The sequence below is a fragment of the Buceros rhinoceros genome, unplaced genomic scaffold (assembly GCF_000710305.1).
Source record: "Buceros rhinoceros silvestris isolate BGI_N320 unplaced genomic scaffold, ASM71030v1 scaffold22542, whole genome shotgun sequence".
NCBI lineage: Eukaryota > Metazoa > Chordata > Aves > Bucerotiformes > Bucerotidae > Buceros > Buceros rhinoceros.
The window spans coordinates 1,969-25,762 of NW_010399871.1; the positions used below are offsets into that span (position 1 = coordinate 1,969).

Here is a 23,794-nt window from a genome sequence, read left to right on the forward strand (position 1 = left end):
TTATATATAGTGCTTTGGAACCATCTTATGCTTTACCAATACCATGGGATGTATAATGATAAGTATATTAATTCTATAAACCATAGCCTTATCCACTTCAAAGCTGGATCAGGTTCTAAATGGCAAACATTGATTCAGTCATGACTGAAAATTTTAAGTGCAGACCCTTCCCAAGCTGTGCAGTAACCGTGCCAACATGTCATCAAAACCGCCATCATAGACAGGCACAGGCAGCTCTCTCTGGACCGTCGTGTTTGCTGTGCGTATGCGACAGAATCCAGAGAGTGGTGTTCAGAAGTGTTGTCAAACAATTCAGCTTAGATTTTGAATTACGCAATCTTTTGATTTTTTTTTTAAAAAAACAAATCCCCAAAACATTAAAAGGATTAACTTGCTTTTAACTGGGCCCTGAAGAAGCAAACACTCTGCTTGGTGGAAGTACAGGGTATGTAGTATAACAATACGCCTTTAAAACAGCTATGGCTTGCGAGATTCCTGTGCAGGTTACATGAGATGAATACTTACCAGATCACTGACTTCCAACGGCAATTTTTCACAGAAGAGATTAATAAGAAAGCTGCATGTAACTGCGCTTCAGCTACATGATCATGGAAGACTATAATTTTCTAATTTTTTTTTTTTTTTCTGGGAGACAGTAACAATGAACAATACTTCAAGAATGTGCTTGGTTATATGTTAATTGAGGTTTACCTGAACTGGAAATAGCACCTTTCTCCTCTACACAAGGGGTAGCCTCAAACCATTCACGCTTCTCTACAACTGCAGCGTTGCTCAAGCCTTTTTTTCATGTTTAACAATTGCCATGTAATGATAGGTTTTCTTTTAACCTTTATGACATAATCAGCAAAATGTATTTTGAATAATTAACAGGTTTGGAGAGATCAGGAGTGTTTGTTCGTGCTGTGTGATACAGCCTTCTCTTGGCTGTGGTCCTTAGTATCGTCATGAATTTTTACCTGTTGGGGTTAGTGAACCTGAAAGGCTCCAGCTGCATGAACTTGTACAGGGGTTTTGTGAAAAGCCTTTGTTTTATTTATAGCAAAAAGCTGAAGATTCTTCAAATCTTTTTGTCATCTGCTAAATTATCCCGTAATCCGTCTCAGTTGCTAAACCATTGCAAAATTTCCTTTGGGAAAGGTGAGTCATGATTAATAATGTTGCCAGAATAGGCGAGTTGACGAGCTGTTCGAAAAAGAATCTTGGTTTGTTTGCTGCATAAAATAACAACTGATGTCTCTTGAAAATGTCTTCTTACTTTTTGATGGAGTTTTAAGTTGTTACAGTATTTGAGATCTTTCTGGAAGTAAAAAGTAGTTTACGTTTCCCTGAGTAAGTTCTTGAAAGGCAGAGAACTTGCAAGAGAAGCAATAATACTGTTTTTTTTATATGAATCTTTTAGAAACAATAAAAGCAGTAGAATTCTAAGGTAGAGACGGAGAGGAGCCTCGGGGATGAATTCAGGAAGCTGAACAATGTATAGTTTACTTTGAAGAAGGGACAGAGGAGCAGTTGTTTGAACAAGTGACGTATGACTGATGATTTAATCCAAAGAGGCGGGAGCAATAAGCTTAATACTACTTTATATCTCCTTAAATTGTTCAGAAGTGTGTCATGTCTGCTTTAATAAAAATAATTGTTTGCTTTTTCATACTGGATATGCACAGCCTTGAGCCATCGTTTTAATGGGGAGGGTGGAGTGTTTTTGTTGCAGAAAACATGACGCTGGAAACAAGCCATATTGGTCTGATTTGTCTGGACAAAGTTCCTGATACTGATCAGGACCAGTTCCAGTGGTGTAAAGGATAGTGACAGTTTTCTTGGAGAAGGGCTCTTGGTGCTTTATCTTCTGTAACCTTCCCTGGTGTGAGCCTGATACAATGCTTAAAGAATCGATGGCATTGCTGTCACTGGCCTGTGACAGCAGTAACCCCAGCAGAGCTAACCTGACCGAGGAAAGAGTACAAAGGGATGGATGTTCATCACTGGCTGGATGTGAGCAATCCAAGTTGTGCCAGGGGAGCCCTGCACATTTCGGGAACTGGGAAGGCTGCGTTGTGTTCCCACTTCCATGACAGACCTGCTCGCTGATCTGTGGAGGGTCGCTCTGCCCTTCTGCCCCTCTGGTGTGTGCAGGCTGCAGGCTCTAGGGACTGACCTTTGTGTTTGAACGCTACGTAGCACGTTGCCTATAAGCAAAAGGAGCCTTTTCCAGAACGATTCTGTGCTGATGAAACCGCAGTCACTACCACTTTAATAAAAAAAGGTGCCTGCGATAAGCACCTGCGTGGCTGGCCTGGCCGGGCAGAGCCGCGCTGTCCTGCTGCGCAGCCCCAGACGCTGACAGATGCTGTCTGCCCGCAGGGTGACTCCCTGCTGGAGAGGATTCACCTTTCTAGTTAAACAAAGCCCTCAGCGAACACAGGGTGTTGCGTTTTCCTTTTCAGCTGCAGTGTTTTTCAGGTCTTTTAGAAAGCGGGGCAGCAGTAGGAGTGGGATGATCTGCCGCGGCCAGCCCGGCAGCGAGAGCAGGACACCAGCCTGGTGGCAGTTGCTCAGAACTCCTGGAAATAACACCTCTCTCTGCAAGACCAAGCCCTGTGTCAGAAGAGATTCTTACCTCTGGGAACAGTGGTGTATTTTTCACTTCTTCAACTAGATTATTCTCAGTGTGATGATGCGAACTCACCATTTTTACTTGCTTTCACTAAAAAGCAGGTGTGTCAGCTTCCATTTCTAGAGAAAATATATAACCAAGTTCTGTGTTAACTTTTGAATATTGAAAGACTAAAATCCAAGTAAAAGCATGACACAAACCTCGGTGATTGAGAATGCCAAGTAATAGCTTAATGGCATTTGTTTCATTACAGCTTTTGCCGTCTGTCTGCTGGGTTGGCTTTCCCTTTGGTGTGTGGATGTACGTAATCCAGCCTGCTAGGAAGATTGCTTTGGAGAGGTCATGAGTTATTGCTTTTGACCTTGTTTAGAGGGAGCATGTAAATAAATCGTTGGAAGAAGATGAGAAAATATGTTTATTTTAATTATTCCATTTGCCTTTGGCTGCTAGATATAGGTTGCATAAACACAGTTGTAGTAAACATAAGTAAATTTTCTCTCCTTTGTGTTTATCAGCCTTTAAAGTTGCTATAAATTGCCATTTCAAACAGAGAAAAAGTAAACATTACCTCGATAGGTGATTTAGTCCATGTGACGCAGAGGCTTTCGGAGGAGATTAAGTAGGCAGACACTTGTTTCGAGCTCTGCCTGGGTTTTTTTTAGTTAGTAGCAGAAACTGTCCTGCACACAACCTTTATCCGGCTGAACTGGAAACCTCCAGTGTATTTTGGTTGCGTTGTCGTCGTCTTTGCTGCTGTAGTGAAGAATGCCCTTACTCTCACCGGGGGATGAAGATGAACCGGAGCGTTTTGATGGTCTTTCTCTGTTATACTGGTATGCTTATCCACTAGGTTCTGACGGCACTTTTCTAGTCTGCAACTGGGAAAAGTACCGTACAGATCACTTTAAAGCCATTTTAAGCTTTTTCTCATAAACAGCCAGTTTATCATTTAGATTTTCTTTAAGAGTCAAGTAATCTCTGTTTTGCGGGGGAAGGGTATTATTCTTCCATTGATAAACCTAGGTAAATAATTTATTTGTGCACATCAATGACTAATAGTTTCTCAGGAATACTGAGAAAGGTCAGAAGAATATCTGGAGCTATGTGTTCTGATAAATTATAAAGCTGTTGAACTTCCTTCTGTATGCTGTTAAAAAGGAATAGAGAAAAGGTACACGGTCTGTGAGCATTCCAGTGCAGGGGGTTCAGCGTGACAAAGCTGGAGTGTACATTTGGTAGAGTCTGGATTGTTTATTTCATCGATTTCCTGACATCTTTTCTCCTCTGTGTGCTGGAAGTTTGCTTAGAAGTATTTTTGAGTGACTTCTCAAGGAATGAGCAGCAACATCTGATTATTTAATTTGCATCTTTTTCTAAAAAGAACATTGGAATTATTTTTTGCTACTACTGCCAATTAGTTTAGTAGCCTATTTCCTTATTTGTACTTTGAGTATTTTTTGATGGTTTGAGGGCAGTATTCTACCATTTCATGACTGTTAAATAACGATAATGAAATAAATGTTGGATGGGTGCTAGATCCAAGTCTTTTTAAAGTGAAACTGTTAAAGCCCTGTTTATTTTATTAGAACTGTGACAAGTAGCTTGACTTGAAGATCCATCTCTAAGTAATGTGGGAGGAAAAACCAACACCAGAAGTCAGCAAGACGTGATATGCTAAACAAATTTGGAGCATTTGAAGATCCTTTACTTCTGTATGATAAAGTAATTTTAAACCACGTATGTTGGAAGGATTTAGTCATTAGAGCACACGCGCAGCTGAATGCCTTGTGAAGGTGTCCGTTAAAAGTGCCAGTTCTTTTCCGTTGCAGGTGACAGCATCATGACAATTTCCAGAGATTCCATATTCCTCTCTACTGTGAATTATTAGTTTATATTAGTTATATATTCTCTGTATCCTCTTTGTCAGAATCCATTTTGTGTTAGTTACGATCTCTCTTTTGGAAGGATTGCCTGTTACTTCTAGAGATGTGGATCCTTTCTGTGAAGTGTTCTGTGCCTAGATTTTGTCGTATTTCACAATCATTTTATATGATAGTGTATAAATAGATTTACCATTTCTGGTGAACTCTGAGCTTTAGACTTAGACTCTGAGATCTGACCTTTTAAGACTTCACGAAAGTAAACTTCTGAGCAAGGTTGAAATAATGTTTGTTCTTTTTTATTTATTAAAAACCTGCTGTGTGAAAACTGCTGAGAGCAGAGCAAGAAGGAGAACAGGAGCAAAAGAATAATTGTCTGCTTGTTTTAAAGAGCAGTGTACCTTGTTTAAGTTTTCAAAGATGGGTACAAATCAGGACAGACCTGTAGAGAACATGACTAATACGTTGTCTTTCAGCTTCAAAACGATTTGAATGGATGGGATGATGGAAGTGGCAGTACGAGGCAGCAGTGAAGAGTACGATGCTGTTTGATAAAAGGAGTTTATCAAAAAAGTTTTGTTAAAGAAATAACAGACTGAAGGGTTTGTTCTTCCTCTCAGGCTGTCATTAAGGAAAATCAGTCTGGTTCACTTCTAGCCTCACAAAGTGTGCCTGAGGCTCTGTCCTGCCTTAGTAGCAAGGGCATGTGGAGTCCTGTCAGTGGCCAGATGCCCTGACTAGGTTTCATCATTTCTTCTTAGCCTAGGAAACAAAAACTTCAGGAAATACTACAGGGAAAATTATACGATGTTTGAAGCATAGGCTTCCCATTTGTTTCTCAAGATGGATTATTAGGTCTGTTCTTATGGCCAGCCTTTCTAAAGCAAAGGCTAAGTTTGCGAGTACTTGGGAATTTGAGGGTGTGGAACAAATTGTGGCTTTTCAGAGCAAGTGCTTATCCCTTGATAAAAACCTCCCCCGGTTTTCCTACACAAAACCAGAAGAATTACAGATGTTCTTCAGAAGCTGGATCTCTTGCCTGGTGCTAGAATTGTGGAACATTTGGCCCTTCTGGATTCCTCTCTTCCCTCTGGCATGGCACCTTTTAATGTTCTCCGGCTTTTGCAGAAATGCCCGGGTTCAGGCGTGGAGTTCAGGCCGTGTTCTGGATTTGGTTGCGTGGGAAGATTTGGGTCACTGTGTCCTCCACTTTGATCTTCTTTTCCCCACTGCTAATGAATTCTGGTTGTTCCATTTCACTTTAACATCCTGCACTAGAAAATGCAACTCACTGTCTAATGTAGAACAGTATGTAGGACAAAGCAGAAAAACCTGAGTGGTGCTTCTGCTTTTGTCTAGGCAAGATCTGGTCAGTCTTCTCCAAAAATGGTAGAGTGGGAGGACGAAGGAGCTATGATGAACCTGGGGGTTTTTTTATAACAGTTCATCTAAATGAAAATTAAAAATGGTAAAGGCTAATCCGGATTTACAGAAATTCTTAACACTTTGCAGTCTTACACTGGTCGTGTTTCTGGTAGAACTAGAAATCTAGGTTTCAAAATTCTTAATTGCAGTGTGTATTCTTCCTTAATTCTCTAGCATTATCATCTGCCTCCAAAATATTAACCTGCCTTTAGCAAACTTGAGGTGCCATCCTGGTATTTTGTCTTGAGGTGGGAGGGTGCACTGGGGAGCAGGCAGTGGAGTTTGGAAAAAAGCCTTTTTTAAAACAGAGAAAGAAAACGATGTTGAGTGAAGAAATGAGAGGCTGTAAATAAAAGATTATGTTTGTAAATAACCACTACCTTCTATGTTAGAGATCTTAGAAGATATTTTATATACATTGTCCTAGCTGTGCTTTTGTTTCAATATTCATTACCTGATCTAAGATGTTATGATACGTTTTCTTGCCTAAATGCTAGCCTGGGCCAGGCTGTGGGATTTTTGTTTCTTTTTGATCAGAGGCCTTTTATTACAAACAAAGTGAGATTCCCAGTTCAGCTGGGAGTGCTTTGGGGGAAAAGGAAGTAAACTCTATATCCTTTATTTTACCTCACCGTCTTGAGTGTGTTGTGAGGAGATTGGTTTTCATTGGGGGAAGAGGGGACATCGAGGTATCAAACAATGGGAAGATGTCAGTGGAGAAAACTGGTTTGGTTTGAAGTAGAGTTTAAAACATGGCCACTGTAATTTCTTTTATATTAACATAGCTCTCCATAGGTTTCTGTAATTGGGGATTTAATGACTTTTATTTCATTCCTTAGGACTATTATGGGCCCTCATGGAATCAATCGAGCTGTTCACCGCATTTCTTTTTCTGATTGTCAGAATGGATTAGGTAATGAGATTGCTCGTTCTCTTCATTCCGAGTAAACCAAGTCTACAAGCACCTGGTGAGCTTCTCCAGTTCACACTGTCACCAGTAGAAGTTTAATTTCTCTGACCTTGATGGATTTGATCGTAAATCCATTTAGCACAGTAGGTGGAATAACCAATGTCTTTCTTGCTTGTTCCTTTTGTTCTGCAGGAGTTAAAATTATTGGAGGTTATCGGGCACAAACAGCAGAAGATTATGGGATTTTCATTAAGAGAGTTCTGCCTGGAGGGGTTGCTGCTGTAGATAGTAAGTATATTAAAAATTTTTGTTACAAACACACTGCACATAAAAGGTGTCAAAAGGAGTCTTTATTTTACTTTGTGATGAGGGTATGTAAACCATCATGGTTTAGTTAGGATTCGTGATGTCTTGGCTTACCTTAAGGCAGAGAAGTGAAACTTGGACCCTTAATGGGAAGAGGTTTTAATACCCCTCAGTTCTTTCAGCAGTGCAGCATAAGTGTTGAGATGCTGAAGCTCTTGCAGTTCATAAGGGTAAGAGTGGTGTTCCCTTTTTAGAACTGGTATTTTTAATGAGTTCCAATAATAATTTTTTAAAATAATTTTAATTTTTTTAAATGGTAGTTAAGATACTCAGAGTGGAAAGAAGATACAATACCAGGTAGAGTTTTCAGTAATAAAGTAACAGAACATACTTCCACCCCAGGTCTACACGGGGTTTTTGGGATTCCCCCTGGTACTGTGGAAAGTGATCGTTTAAAATAATCTAAATCTAATTCAAAGTGATAGTTCCTAAACTTGAGATTTGCAGGTTAAAAGTAGAACTGGTTCTAAAAAATCTTCTAGATGTCTTTATTAATGTATAAAACATTAATGTTTCTGTGTGTGGTAACTTACATGTATGTTAATTCAGCTGAAAGTTGATTCCACAACCGTGAAATATAATTTCCAGTCCCGCAGTATTTGTGGTATGTGTAAATAATACAAGTAGGTCAATAACCCTTATTTTCAGTGGCTATTCTGTAGTTAATAAGACTGGTAGTTATTAGCCTTATCACAATAACCTAGCTTAATTAGGATCAGAACCTAATGTGCTAAAAGTCATAAAGTCGTTTATTGCATTTGGTCGTGTAAAACTGAAATAAGCTGCCCTGGTTTATTACCGTGATAGAATAAATTCACCATTTTCCTGTCCATTCGTGCATTACTGTTGATTTCCTCACAAGGCCGTTTGCTCGCTGGCGACTTGATTTTGGATGTCAATGGAGAGAACTTAATTGGAGTAACCAATGAAAGGTATGTTGGCACTGATCACTGAACGGTTTTTAAAGCTCAGAATATTGTATGTGGATTTTTTTGGACATTATTGACCACTGATTAAAAGAGCACAACTCCACCGAGACCCTTGGGAGTTCAACTGATAACTTATCCTATAAATCTAGTTCAGCAAAAGTATCATGGAAAAGTCACAGGACTTTATATGCTTTTATAGTGACAGAATAAGCTAATTTCTTAATGAATGTAGATTCTAGAAAATATGAGAAAATAGCATTAAAACATATTAAGCTGTTAAAATATTTTTATAACTCTGTTTCTTCAATACCAGTGAATGTAAATGATGCAGCTAATGAGTAGCATTGTAATGGCCAACAAGCGAGAAATACTTGAGAAAAATCGGTAGAATATGGTGGGTGGTTTCTGTCGCTGGATCGCTGGAGAGCAGTGCAGCTTAGTGTTGGAGTCATAGATTTAAAATTCAAGGAGAATTACAGGACATACAGTGGAGGGAAATCCTGAGCAATGAAGCAATGAGCAGTCTTTTTTCTCTTGTGTAGGATCCTGAGGACCAGGAAGGCAGTAGGGAGGACCAAGGAGAGATGCAGATGAGAGGGAAGGGAAAGCCAGGGCAATCCCAGTTTATTCCTGTCGCCAGGCACAGGCTCACTGGTCTGCCTGTCACTCAGCTCCCCAGTGCATCACTCGGGTTGTGTTGCTGGCAAGCTCTTTTCTGGGTAGCTGGCAGTCAAAGTGATTAACTACAGTAACAAGCTGTCCATTTTCCTGCTCTTTGAGCGTTACTCACTGCATACTTCTTGACAGCACCCTGGTGTACTTATTTGGTTGTTTTTCCCTCCTTCTAGGGCTGTTGACATCTTGAGAACAGCATCAGCATCTAATCATATGTCTCTGCTAGTAGCTAGAGATGAAGAAGCAAAGTAAGAGAAAAATAAAACATGGTTTTAACCTCAAAACTAATAAAAAGTTATCGCTAGATCTAAGATTGGGTGGGCGAGATTGTGTGTGGTTTTATTTCAGATTAGTTTTGATCAAAAAATTGCGCTACGTGTCACATTTTTCTGTGGTATTTGATACCAGTTCATTCTGAGGCCATCTGCGTCAACTGAAGTAGCAAGCTCGTGCCAGCTGCAGTTTAATGAAGAGGACTCAAATGTTTTGTTACCATTAAAAATTATTTGCTGTGATAATTTTTTTAATGATTTTTCTCATGTTTTAAAATAATAAAAAGTGAGGAATCCATTGGATTGTATGATTTAAGCTGGTCTTGCCTTCTGAAAGAAAAAGGCAGATTTAATTATTATTTCCCCTCAGAAATTTGGGGTTCAGTCTTCAGTGAGCTTTGAGTTAGTAAGTAGGTTAATCTGTTCACTGCAGCAGGTACTCCAAAATATGTCCATTCTAAGGACATTTATGTTAAATATTGCTTTAAAAGTTAAGCTGTTTAAAGCTAAGCATATAAACCAATATTGGCAGAGAATCATCAGGAACGCCTGGACCGGGTCTGTGTCCCCTTTTGGCTTAAATCTCTGGAGGAAATGGCTGTTATGTAACTCTATTGGATAATCTTTGCACGAGCGTCGGCTGTTATTTGCCTTTCCCGGGATGTTCCGCTTATTCTCTTCATAAAGGAATTTTCTCTAAATTTCTTTAACCTTTTGTCCGATTTAAGCTTCCTCTTTCTGCTCCTTTATTTTGCGTATTTGTTAGACATTTGCATCACTCTGTAGCCTCTGATTTCTGTTTTCCTGACTGCCTAGATACATGTGAGGTCCACTCTTGCTCTGCTTTTACCCAAAGCATACTGACCCAGTTCCTCTCAGCTCCTTGAGTAACTAAAGTCCATCAGTCCTTTCACCATTCTGGGCAGAGCTGGCCGCTACGTAGAGCCCCTCGCTCAGACTCCTGTGATTGTACATTCCTGTGCTAAAAAAATTATTCTATTTATTTGCACTCGGCTATGTTTATGTGTGTCCCATGGGTATGGCATTACTTCGATAAATTTTGTCAGTTTTTAAAAAAATAATGCATCCAGCGGATTTCAACAACCCTCTGCAACATAATTACTTGGGATTTATGTACCTGCAATCAATTAATTTATATTCTCTCTCTCTATCCTAATTCTATAATATTAATTTGCTGATGTTTCTGTCTTTCATCATTCTAAATGATTTATAGTTTCTAAATCTATTACCACTAAGGTAATTGTAGCTCAGATTATAAACTTTTTTTTAAAATTAGGCTGCATTCAGTATTAGATTAATCAAGAGGTTTTGTTTTCTCTTTAATGCATGTACTACAGGAGGTACATCTTCGCCACCTCTTTGCCAGTTTGTTACGATATCATTGGCTTCTGCAAAGAAATTCCGCTTTTATTTTGTAGTATTAGTTTATTCAACAGTACACCTGTCAGGAATTGCTCTTCGTTTCATCTGCCAAGGCTTTTAAAAGAAGATTTTGTGATGAAAAAGATAAGCACATCATACAATATTCAATCTGTAATGGCATCTAGCTCAGATGAAATAGACTGCAATTTCTGAGAAAGCTGAATAGAAGAATTTGCATCAGTTTTACTTGTTCTTGGGTAATTAATAAATATTTCTTCTGTTCTGTTTTTTGAGGTGGCACATCTTTGTTCGCCTGTTCTGGGTTCTTGTTCAGTACAGTTGATCTAAAAGCAATCTTTAAAAAGATAGGTATGCTATAGGAATATTATCTGACTCCTCATAATAGCAATAACTTGTTCCGGACCTAATACCGTTGTCTTATTATCTGTGGTTGACTTGAGTTACTTGGTTCTAAAGTTCTGCAATGCAGGATAAAGAGAGGTAATAATTAAGCTTTTCCACCAATAGTCCATCCCGTTGTTAGTCCATTGCTATTCCATCCTTGTCCTCCTGTATTACATTACCTTTTTCTTGCCTCTTCCCAACGTTTGAGAGGACTTTCCTTTCAGTTGAGGTTGAGCTCACTTCTCTGAGGGTGGGGTGCCTGTTCAGTAGAAACAGGAGCAGATTTCAGGGGTGCATTTAAACTAATGCCAAATCCTGATGAAGATCTTTTTATTGCCACAGGAAAGAATTTCTTGACTTGATGGATAAATACGGGTCTCACAGTGACACCAGCTCTGCAAGAAGTTCTCCAACACCACAGTTAGCTGGTGAGAGGTTGCTTCCTAGCCTGAAGTGATTGCGTAGGACAGTAGTCACCCTTCGGTGGAGTGAGGCTTGTGCTTAAAACTCTTCATTTGGTGGGAGAGTATATTAGAGGAAAGGCCTGAAAGTCAGGCAAAACACACGTGAGCTTAGTCTTTCACATTTAGTTTGAGGTCTAAATGGGTAACCTGAGGGGTTTGAGTGTCAGTTTCCCCTTCTCTTAAGACAAATATGTTACCACCTACTTCCAGCACTTTTAATTAATGAATAGTGTGAAAAGTATTTGTAGATTAAATGTACCATAAGATTTCAAAGTACTAGTAAAAATTTGAGCTGGAATGCCATAAATTCCAATCCTCGTAGAATTGTTGCCTAATTAAGATGCTTTTACATAGCTTAAGTAATTATTCTTTAGGAAAGGCAGTTGAGATCACTTATTTTTGCATGCAGTTTGAAAAAAGTGATCGCTTGCTTTGGTTTATAGAATTCTACCTGGGTGGCTCGCAGTTCTTATCAGTGGAGACTTAAGTTTTCTTTTGGTTGTCTGGTTGCTTTGTCTGTTTTCTAACATGAAAATAGTCCTACCAGACTTACTTACGTGAGCTGAAACTTTGTGCTTTTTCTCAAATGTGTGTTTTATTTCTTTTCTTTTTTTGTTATTTCTTTTCTTTAAGCAAAATCTATAGAGAGCCCTTCTTCTGGTTTGTCCTCAAGGTCACAGAGCCCTCAGTTGCATCCAAAGGATAATATTACCACCAGCAGCAGAAATAATTCTGTGCCAGCACCATCCCCCAAGCTTGCAAAGTAACTTCCAAACCTTACTATAATTCTCTTGTGTGAGCTGTAGGAAATGCTATATTTGGCTCATCAGGAAAACTTATAATACTATTCATGCTGCAACCTTTCAGTTTTGTTGTTTTTCTCATTTATTTATTGCTTACATGGTAGAAGAGGATTAATTAGGCTGACTGTTGATCTTAGCGTCTCCTAATTAATTAATGCTTCTGGTTTATGTGTACCTAGGTAGTCCCATAAGCCTTGGAAATATATAGTAGCGAAGAGCTTATAGCCTTGTAAAATAATGTATTGATTCTTTTTGTAAGCGCCAGAGTAACACCTGAAGTTGTTGATGTAGTAAGTAGGCAGCGTAATGTCTGAACATAGAATTAGTGGACCTTTAATTTCAGTGTGTTGCTGTAATATGTATTTGTGAAATCAGTAAGATACCCTGTCACTCGAGTCTTTATGGATGTCTAGTTCAGTGAAGTCGTTCTACTTCTTTCTCTTTGCAGGGATAGTGCGTTTCAGATTATCTCTGTTTGCAAAGGAACAAGCCTAGGTTTGAATATTGTGGGAGGCATTAACAGAAATGAAGGGCCTATGGTATATATTCAAGAAATTATCCCTGGTGGTGATTGTCATAAGGTAAAGACCTTTTCTCCTTCCCTTCCCCTTCAGTCACCTGTATTTTTGCCTTCAGTTAGTACCTGCTTCAGTATTTCATATATACAGCTGCATCCTAAATACAGAATTTGTTTGTGTCTCTCCTTGCTTTCTCCTTAAAGAGAATTGTCTTGTTGCACCGTGGCATGGTTACATGGTAATGAAAATTATTCGTGAGTTCACTTGAGGTCAATGAGGATCTTATTCCCCAGTTTACATATGAGAAAGGAAGAAATTGACTTCTTTAAGAAGTTGCATGATGTAAGATAAATCAGCAAGGATGGGACACAGCTTGCATCTCTCTTTTGGGGGACGTTCAAAAAAGAGTCGGTTGGGATGGATACTTGCAGTTGGAAGGCATTGTGTAGGCAAATTAGAAAAAATATACTCTGATAATGCAGACTAATAAAAAGTATGAATCAGCAGTGATTCCTGTTTTCATTTATGCCAAATGCAATATGTAAATCGGGAAGGCTTGTCAGGTTTTCAAAATAAATAAATAACAGAACCGTCTGGTTCAGGTACACGAAACTGTTTATCCAAGCATCTCCTTTCACATCCTGAGTTGTTATGGTTATTTTGACATGTAGTTAACCAGGTTTTGTCTCTTGCCAAGCAAGAGGGTGCAAGTTAATTTCAGAAGCAGTGTGTTTTGCCTCAAAACAGTCCATAACTATTTTTGTGGATTGAGGTTTAACCCAAAATACAAAGGTGGGAGATAAAAATGCAGTGTTTCTCCAGGGCTGCTTTTCGTAGGTAAATGGTCATAATTTTTCTTTTGTTTTCTCCTGTTTTGTTGTGGCTTCTAAAACATTTTTCTCTTTGTAAACGTAGAAATTAAAGCCTGTCACACATACTCGACAGTCTGAGCCGTTAATTGGCAGTAGGTTGTAATATCAGCAATAGTAGCAGTAATTTCCCAATCTTGGTTATCGTGCTGGACAAACCTCAGTCACGAGCAGACTGTAAATCTGTGCCACGTGAGGGCAGCATTGAAATGAGTATTTTCTAATAGGCTGGGTGCAAGTGAAATAAAAGATCTACATCTTTATGCTTTAGACAAAACCAAAACAATAATGTAGTGAAGTGGTGTCATAGCTTTGAAATAACACAGCTAGAATTGTGGTATGAGGGTATTGAAAAGGTATTTTATTTATTTCTTTTGTTTCTTCTTCTGTACAGTTTGTTTCACAAGGTCAGATTGATTCTGTGCTTATTTTCTTAAGATCTGAAGAATGCAATTGATGTGTATTACATCAGACAAATGTCGTAACTAGCTCTGTAACCGTAGGTGAATTACGTGGGTTTTCAGTTAAATCGTTGTGGCCTCTTAAAATGTGGGTAAAGAAGGCTCTCTCTTAGCGAGAAATCTCACCTAGCGTGTTTAAAGTCTTGTCCTATGGTCTCTGAGACAGAAATGTGATGTGTTCTGTCCGTAGAGAGTTTGCAATGAATCCACAGAAGCATAAAGTTGACAATACTATTTCTATCGTGGTTTTGACTGGTGGATTCCTAATAGACTGATCTGGTTTTCTCATGAAGATTAACATGGCTAGTAAGTGTCTGGGGAATCCCGTGTGTAGCCAAGGACATTTGGGTTTCAGATACAAATGAATCCAGTTCGCAGCTGAATGAATCCCTGAAGAAGCTTCCTGTAGTCAGATGGGTTCATACTCCTTGCTGGAAAAACTACTTTCCATGGTTTGTTTGGGTTTTTTTTAAGAGAAATGTGTGTCTGTGTCCAAATTCCTTCTGTACACAATAGCTGAGATCCATCCTGTCTGATGGATGTCCACAGTGACTGCTGTCGTGGTGGTACAAGGAGGGTTTGATCTGCTGGCTGTTTCTGGAGGATTGCCAGGTGGAGTGTATAACCATTCTTGGTGTTTCTGAACAGACCCAGAGGAAGAGGTTCAAGCGCCGTGATTTAAAAGTGCTACAGTGTTAGCAGTTAATGTAAAATTTGTGGTTTGTTTTTTCGTTTGTTATGTTAGGATGGACGATTGAAGCCTGGAGATCAACTTGTATCCATAAACAAAGAGTCGATGATCGGTGTCTCCTATGAAGAAGCAAAAAGTATAATCAACAGAACAAAGATGAGGTATCTCTTGCTGTCAAAGAGCTAACCCTCAAAATGGTTGATTACACCACATTCGTGATCAGGTTAATGTGAAATGTCGTGTACTTATAGGAAATGCAAGGGATATTATTTTTTTTAAAAAGTATTCAATTGCAGTGTTATTTCATAGGAAAAGACTCAACTGCACCTTATAGACCTGTAAAATTATGGTATTTTCTTTTCTTTCAGAAGAAAAAAACCTAAACAAACCCCAAACTCACAGTATTTTCCTTTTTTAATGGTGGGGAACATCCTTTTAGAAAAATAACTAAATTCATCCACAGTGTTTGGGAAAGTGTAATTTTTGCAAGAATGACATAAAATCTTATGAACACTATAGTACACACCATGTTGAAATTTCCTTGAATTTTAATTTTAGGTTTGAAAGTTTTTGGGAGATAGCTTTTATTAGACAAAATATTCCCGGTTATTTGGAGAATCCGCCATGTCCTTCCAGCCTCTTACCGTCTTCTGCAGCATCTGGAGAGCAACAGGCTGCAGCACTTGGTTCTCTTGCATCTCCTAATGGGAAGCTTGTTGCAACATTCACTCCAAATGCTGTGAGTATACTTACTACCCCTCTTAGTATAAAGTGAGCACGTGGTGGGTTTTCCTAGTTTTACTGGAATTTCAGTGTAGGGTTATTTTAGTTCAATTTCCATTCTAGTAAGAAAGTGTCTCTTTTTCCTGCACAATATTAATTCTTTGGAATATCAAGACTTTTCTGGGCAACATGTTGTGTAACAGAGTAAACCACGCTGATGGGAGGAATAAGAGTATTAGTTGACTTGTGGTAAGAAAACGAAAGAAATGAAATAAGCGTTAACCATGCTCTTAGATATAAAGTTCTCCTTACTGTTCCTGTAGGGAGTAAACTTTCAGAGTGAGGTGTGTGTATATATATATTTCTATATTTCAGAGATAAAATACTCTCTGATTACTGCATACATGTGAGTGCAGTAAAATCTCACAAGTTACCCTTCCTCCATGATACTGAGATTTTTACTTAAAAATCAGAGTCCTAGAAGAATGTGGGTTTTTCCCCATTTTTTTGGTTAAGCAACAATTGTTTTAATTCATAGAGCTCACAATTAGTGTAATGTTGACCGTAAGACAAAAGATTTTAAAACTACTCTATTATTTCAATTTTTATAAAACATTCTCAATTTATTGCATTTTAAACTAAATAAACTATTGTCTTTGAACAAGGCAGAAAAAATGTTCCGAGTCAAACCAGGCGACTCTCAACTGTTCTTATGTTTTGACTTTAAATTCTTGCCCATTTTTCTTCCCTATGAGAGATACAAACATTGAAGCAGGTTCCCTAGAGAGACGGTGCTGTCTTATCTGTGCAGATATTCAAAACCTCGCTAAGGTTTTGATAAGTCCTGATCTAAGGCTTGTGAATGACATTCTGTCTCACCACCAGCCCCCCACGAGGCCTTCCATGTTCGTCTCGGGTTGGTTTGGTCTGTCCAGCCCCGTTTCTCCCCTGCTCTTCTCCCCTCCCGCTCTCTTTTACGTTAACGTGTGTTTCTAGTTTGGCTTGTAATCTGCTTTAGAAACGGTGTTTCATGGCTTTTGTTTTTCTTTCTCAGATAGAAACTGGAGTCTGGATGGGAGAGCACTCTCCAATTACCTCTCTAGACAGCAGTCCTACTGATGCGTCTGCCACTGGTAAATGGTGATTTCATTCCCTGCCACCATTTCTTCTTCAGTAACTGTCATACAGAAAATAGTACACAGTGAGAATCAATCGTCTTAAAAATACATTGCACTGTTTCTGTAGTACTGAATAAAGGGCTGAGATCATTGGATTGTTTAGTAGCTTCTGTCAAATTGTCTTTAACCAACAGCTGAAACCAAACAAAAATGAGCGATCACAACATTTGCTGTAACAGACTTGGGAGAAACCAGATAATGAAGACTCACATATAGATCAAGATTAGGTTGCCATAGAAACTGTGCTTGCTCGATTTGATGAAATTCTGTGGATGTACGCTGCTTGCGCTTCTGTTGTTTTAAATCAGGGCAGCGTTTTGGAAGGATGGAAAGAACATGCAGACCTCTTGAACAGCTTTTCAGTTTGGTCAGAACCAGACCTGAAGGGAACAGTTATAATTCCTTTGGGAAACAAATAGGTGTTGTATTTACAAAGAGTGAAAATGCAGCAGGCTGACATAGTGATGGAGTCTCAACTGACACGGTGATATGGCTGATTCTGTTCTGTGCTTCTATACGAATACATGAACTACGTTCTTTTTCTTCAGGCAGCACTAAGCAAGCGTAACCTCTGCTTCTTAACTTCATGTCTAATGTGCCGAGAAGAGGAAGGACAAACATACAGCCTCTGATCCATTCTAGATGTCACTCCACTGATTTAATTTAAATTTTACCTGGGTTTATTATGCCCCATGTTAGATAACCTAATTTTGAAGGAAACATTTAAATAAAACATTGCAAATCTGACCAGTTGGCTTCCTTCCTTTGAAGGGTGAGCTGATCTTGTGGAACTGGAAAGGTTGTAGTATTGAATACCCCTGGAGTTTAATGATCACAGGGTTTTTTCATATCGATCATGAAAAACACCATAAGTAGATCAGAGGAGCAAGACAAAGGGCTATTTTTGAGTATATGCAGAATATTTCAGTCTTATTTAATAGCACACAGTCTTATTTAATAGCACATCCTTAGTCAAAACTGCCTCTTCTCTCCAGCTGCCCTTTTTCAAGGATAACCCTGAAAAATTAAAGTCAATTAAATGCTGTAAGAAAATCCAGCATAATTTTGAGAAATTCGTGCACAAACTCATCCACGAGGCTTTTTCATTCCGAGTTGACAAGAAGTGTGGCAATTCAGCTGAGGTTCTAGCCCACTGTCTTCAGAATTTAATATAGCATGTGAGAGGTGTTAGTGTCAGAGATTTTCAAGATGTTTTGGTTTATGGTTTTGGCATATAACGGGAATGTAAATTACTTTGAGCTTGGAAACAGATATGCTGTGAAACTAAAAAAAAAAAACTACAGAATTCTATGCGATTCCTTCTGTTCCTTTAGAGAGAATCTCAGACTGCAAGATCCTTTAGTTTTCAAATGCTGGTTTTGGCTTCTGTACCCCTCTAGTCCATTAATGAAATAATGAATTAAGATCTAAATTATATTTATAAATAATGAATGGAAGCAAGTATTCAGATTTATTCTGCAAAAACAACTCAATGAGTTTGTTCTATTTACGTCAAAAATCCAAAGAAATCGATAGCTAACTGTTCCTTTTGTCCACTGTCTGTGATCAACGGCTTCCAAAGGTTGCTGCTTCCTGTTTGTATCCACAGGCGTGTCTGAAGCGTGACAAAGCTGTGACTGCATGTCTCCAGTTCCATTAAAACTAAGCACACACACCAAAAAAAAAAGCAATTATCTGAAATCTTGCCCAAGGGCTGGTTCATGCTGCTAGCTGCTTTTCCTTTCCTCCGCTTAACCATTTGTCTGTCTTGGAAAAGATGCACCAATAGTTATTAATGCAACTAGCTAAAATTATGCAAACTAGTGGTATTTCTGACAATAAGGGCTGGAGAGGAGGGGGCGAGGGATGATGGCTTAATGGATGGTAGTTCTCAGAAAAGAGGTCCTCCCCAGGAAAGAATCCAGGGGAGCCTGCTCAGCCTTCTTCGGTCTCAGCTACCCCCTGACAGCCCTTGCTTGGGAACAGGTCATCCTCTCCCTTTGGCAGTGTTTTCTAGATCACTAGATATGCTTTTGGGAACTGTCGATTATGCCAAGGGTGTGTCTCGAAGGTCTTTCTCTGAATTCACAAGTGTGTTTCCCCTTCTGTTCCCAGAGTAACTGTCTGTCTCTGAGAGGAGAGAAAATACCACAAGTATAAGCCATATGCTTGATGGATTGCTCCAAGTTATTCCTGGTTTCTTTCTGCTAATTTGCTGCTTGTCACTTTTTGATGTGAAGAAATAGTTTAAGTGATTGATGCCCATAATTTTTGTTTATTGCAATTATGTCTTTAAAAAAAAAAGTCAATCTAAATATTAACATTTATTTGTGGCAAGTGGGTATTTATCTGGCATCTATTTAATAAGCAGAGCTTCAGAACAAATTTTTCAAAGCAATAGTTACAACTACATCATTATTTAATTTCAATTTTTCTCTTCTTAGCTATCGCCCCCAGCCAGCGTGATGATTACGAGCTGCAAGGAAAGAACTCAATTATTCGTCTCAAAGCAGAAAAGCTGGAGAGGGTAAAGACTCATAATCTTCGAGATTTCCTTTCTCCCCCTTCATGATGCCTGTTAAATATCTGGAGAGTGTTTCTAGGCTGACAAACTTTAAGGTGTAAATTACACACCACGTATTCTATTTGGATAGTTCTTTCAGGTTGCAGGCCGATACTTCATTTTATATATTGGGCAAATTAGTGTTTTTGTTCATCTAATTACTGATTAACTCTTCTGGGAATCTGAACCTCCCTCAAGATTTTTAAGGCAGTTATTAAGGACAAAGGGGTTTGCTTATTACGCTCGTCTGAATTCAAGGTTAAATAATATCTGAACATCTCTCAATTAGAAGGAAAAGTCACAGAGTGTCTCTGGAATAAAAGTGTTGTCACTGAGAGTGTGTATGATACAAAGGCTCTTTGAAGTCTAGTTCTTTAATTACTCCCCCATGTCCCTGCAGTATTATCCCTAGTCCTTTCTTTTTTTTTTTTTTTATTTCTCTAAAATAAGTTTTCTCCTTTCAGGCATTGAATTATCTTGGGATTCAGCCCACAGATGAACAGCATCAAACCCTAAGGCAGCAACTTCAGAAAGATTCTAAAGGAACAGTGTCTTTTGGAGGTAATAATTTGTTAATTACTATGGAAAATAATAAAACGTAGGAATATAGAAATGATAGATAATAACCATTAATACATTTTCCGTCAGTTTGGGGTTGCTACTGCAAATAAAATGATGCTTTGAGGCAAGAACTTTATTCTACTGTATAAAAATAAGCTTGGAGTTCTGAAACTAAGTTACTGGAAAGCAAATCACAAATTCATCTGATTAAGAGCAGCCTCGAGAAAGTTTTGATCTTGTGCACACAAATTCCTAAATTTTTACTTTGTGACAATAGGGTGCTGTAATTGTTCCAAAAATTACTTGGGAGAGTACTGATGGTTAAAGAAACTTCGTGAAGCAACTAAACTGACGGATTATTTAATTTGTTTAGTTTGAGAGAAGCAGGAACATTTCAGCTATTGCATATAGGAAGAGATTTGCGGGGACACCTTCATGATTCTCCTAGCTAAACCCGTTTGTGGTGGGAATGAGTTGCTTCTGATGGCTGTGACAATTTTGGTAGGTGATAATAACAATTCAAGAGTATTTCTCATAAACTGTGAGACGTATGATAGTTCTGATGCTAAAACTGACGGAAATTTCACTTTTCCTAAAGATTATGCAAAACAGCATTCAACACTAGTATATGGAAAATAATTTCCTGTGCTTAACTGTCCAAAAAGACTCTCTCTTTTCAAGATACTGGATCATCCATCAGATTTTGTGGTGTGAACAAACTGACCTTTAGATTTCCACTTTCTGCCATATTGTAGCAGATTTTTTTTGCATGCGTTCAGAATGAATGGGTGACCCAAGCCCTGTTGATCGAGAGTGCTGTAGTGTTTGGATTCAAAACTTTCAACCTGGCCAACATCAGTTTTACCAGGTCTCTGTCAGGGGTTTAAATGACCCACAAAAGAAACTGCGAGCTGTGGGCTAGCACAAAATCTTTCCTTTTTCCTGCAGAGATGCTGTGTCTCCTCTAGTAAGGTGAATTCTTTGGGGATTTATTTTTTCACAGCCGTCTGCCAAATGTAGAGCATCTCTAACCAGGTGCTTTGAAAGTGAATTCCACACCACCTTTTGTTTTCTTTGCTCCCTCACAACACAATTCAGGGATATTTCATCCCAAGAACTGTTTTGAACATTTTTATTCTTATTCTTACCAACTTTATCAAGAGTTTCTGTTCAGGGAGATGGGTCTGATTTTCATATTGTCCCTGAGAAATCTTACAGAGGGCCGATGTGGCATTTATAAACGAGTGGCCGTACACTGTGACACTACAGTTGTGTTGCATCTAGTGATAGTGCTACTAAACTGAACTTGTGGACTATGTGAGGCAACAAAACCAACATTGTTTTTTAGATTTCCTTGAAGTTTCAAGGACTCTGTTCTCTATGCAATTGAATGCAACAGATGATGGCCAAAAATCGGCAACGTTTGGGGTCAATGAAATTGCCAGCTTACTGGATTCACAGGTAAAATATGTGTCTGTACAGCATTGAACTGTTCGGAGGAGATTATTGGAGAGCTTGTTATATGTGAGATCACTCCAGATGTTTCGAACAGCTCCATATCATGTTCTTTGAGATAACCTAGTTTCTGTGAAGCTTTTTAAAGCAACCTGCTTTGCAGAAAGCAATTCGCATAATGATGTGATTTGTTCTACGTGTGGCCAGCGGTGATTTACTGAGGTTTCTTCATGGCATACATATTGCCACTACCTGTGGCAGTAATAAACACACACAGTTTGAACTACTGCTGCAGCGAAGGTAGCTTTATTCTAGAGGTGACTTTAAGAAAGAGCATTTGCAGCATAGGAATACTAGAGTAGATTATGTATTATTTAAAATATTGAAAAAAACAGTGTTGTATTGGTATTGTATTCTTGGTACTTTAAAAAATACATATTTTTTCTTAAACATGTTTAGTATTTTCAGGTTTAAATTATTATCCTCTCATTTTATTAACAAGACTTTTTAAGATAAGATGTTGAAGATTTTGGAAGATAGAGTTAGCAATACCTTCTAATCTTACCTATCTAAACTTGCACAGTTTGTAACGTGTGATTCTTTGGAGGATGATGTGGAAAGGCTTAAGAAAGAAAGAAATGAAGCTTTAAAAGAAATGGATAAATTAAAGGTAATACTTAATTTTTTTTTTTTGCTTTTAATTATTCAAGAGATCAATTTCTTTTTGGGTGTAAATAGTAATTTACTGTTTTGGATTTTATGCGCAACTTTTGATGAATGAATGAAAAGGCAGAGCAAACAGTCCTGATGACGTTTGCTTACAATGTTTCTGGAGACGGTGAATTTTACTTGTACTGAATACTAATGCGTTTTTTTAATCTGGTTCACGGGGGAATGATACTAAGCAGATGTTTCACCATAGTGCAGTAGGAGAAGTGACCGAATTACCTAGCAATTTGCTTTAGAAGGGTGTGATCCCAGTAACCAGTGTCTGAGCATGTGCTGCTGCTTTTGGCATGATCAGCCTGTGATCGCCTCATTTCTTCTACTCTTCCCTTAACAATCTACAGTCAAACACCTGACACTGAGTGAGAGGTACCCTTGGTCTGACTCCGTATGAGAAACTTCATGCTTTTATAGCACTTTTTTTGTTTTTTAAGCTTTGTTAGAACTTTGAACCTTCTGAAAGCGATGTACCTACCGGCTTCTGCTATCAGTGGGTGAGTGAAAGAGTGGCCAAACAAACAATGCTGAGAGCAACTTCATGTGAATACGCGGTTGTACAGCATCTGTTACAGCCACCACAGTGCCTTTATTCTGCTCCGTCGTTAGGCAGCGAGGTGACAAGACTTGAACTATGTATTTACTTGCACCACAGAAATGTTCAGTAAATCACCCTCAGATGCGCATCATCAGTGAACTGCTGAAAACCCAACTTTTAGAGGTTATGGTTTTGTCACAGGTTTTGTAAAAGCTGTTTGATTATTTATTATTTCCACCATTTTAGTATGTGCGTTTCTGATTATACAACATTATTAACAGACATATGTTGTGGCCTAGAAGCATGGTAGTTGTGCAGAAGGCAGTAAGTACATTGATAGATGTGAGGTATTGCTACCTGTAGTTTTGGAAGAGCTGATTGGGTTTTAGGGGTGAAAAAAATCTTTCTCTTACTCACCCAATTCATTAATTATTTCTTCTTTTTTTCAAACAGGAAAAATTGTCTGAATCTATGGATTTACAGAAACAGTTAACAGAGGAGCTACGAGTAGTCAAGCAAGTATGTTGAAGTTTCCTAATACGATTATTCTCCTTTTTTTCACTGTTTTTTGTGGAAGGGAGAAGGAAGCACTTTTTCTCTTCATGATCGTGTAGACTAGACTTTCATCCTGATTTCAACAGGAAGTGGTTCTTTTGTTACTAAAAAGCTTATGATTAGAATTGGAAAATATTGATCCTTGAGTTTCTAGAGCACTAATACTCTGCTGTTGCATCGAGGTAGGAGCTGTAAGACAAGCTGGGTCAGGTAAGATAATGATGTCGTTGGACCTTTCTGGTCTTAAGTGTTCTTAAAGCGATTTTTCTGTTTTTAGGCAACAGTGTGACTAATCTGCAGTCCTAACATTAGCAGCTTTAAATGTCCACCAGAGCTTGAAGTATGAAAAAATAGACCCACTTGCCAATTCTACCTGATACTTACCAGGAAAACAAAAATGATGGTGTTTGGTGAGCAGTGCCCCTTTTCCACCACACGAGGCCCTCGCACTATTTTTTTTTTCCTCAGGCACTGTTCTGTGTGCTGGGGGTCAGCTCTGCAGTACAAACCTCAAGGAATGAACACTCTTGATTTTTCTAGTAACTGCTGCTGAATAGGTTCAACGTAGGGAAATTAATGAGGAATAATAGATTACATACAATTCCAGCGCTGCGTGACCTATTCTAGGAGACACAATCAGGCTTTTAGTGGGAATTTTAGTTCTGTTTATACTTGGCACTTTTTCAAGTGTTTTATATGTATTTCTGTGGTTCAGAACTGGTGTTGATGCTGAGATTCTTGGTGATGCAAAGTTTAAAAAAATAGGCTACTTATGGTACATGTTGCCATTTAGCTTAAGATGGTGCATTCCT

At 38.6% G+C, this 23,794-nt stretch overlaps 1 protein-coding gene across 1 annotated transcript in view; it reads left to right on the forward strand.

Annotated features, from left to right (window-relative positions):
• Positions 1-3,400: 3,400 nt before the first annotated feature.
• Positions 3,401-23,794, forward strand: part of STXBP4 (syntaxin binding protein 4) — a 58,202-nt gene continuing 37,808 nt past the window's right edge. Inside the window, exons 1-16 of the mRNA XM_010131664.1 lie at positions 3,401-3,468; positions 6,780-6,853; positions 7,043-7,138; positions 8,079-8,148; positions 8,994-9,068; positions 11,223-11,308; positions 11,978-12,107; positions 12,596-12,728; positions 14,741-14,847; positions 15,245-15,425; positions 16,464-16,542; positions 19,032-19,114; positions 19,615-19,711; positions 21,060-21,172; positions 21,750-21,836; positions 22,881-22,946. Coding sequence (XP_010129966.1) covers positions 3,401-3,468; positions 6,780-6,853; positions 7,043-7,138; positions 8,079-8,148; positions 8,994-9,068; positions 11,223-11,308; positions 11,978-12,107; positions 12,596-12,728; positions 14,741-14,847; positions 15,245-15,425; positions 16,464-16,542; positions 19,032-19,114; positions 19,615-19,711; positions 21,060-21,172; positions 21,750-21,836; positions 22,881-22,946 — 1,545 coding nt within the window. The remainder of the gene's footprint in view (positions 3,469-6,779; positions 6,854-7,042; positions 7,139-8,078; positions 8,149-8,993; positions 9,069-11,222; positions 11,309-11,977; positions 12,108-12,595; positions 12,729-14,740; positions 14,848-15,244; positions 15,426-16,463; positions 16,543-19,031; positions 19,115-19,614; positions 19,712-21,059; positions 21,173-21,749; positions 21,837-22,880; positions 22,947-23,794) is intronic.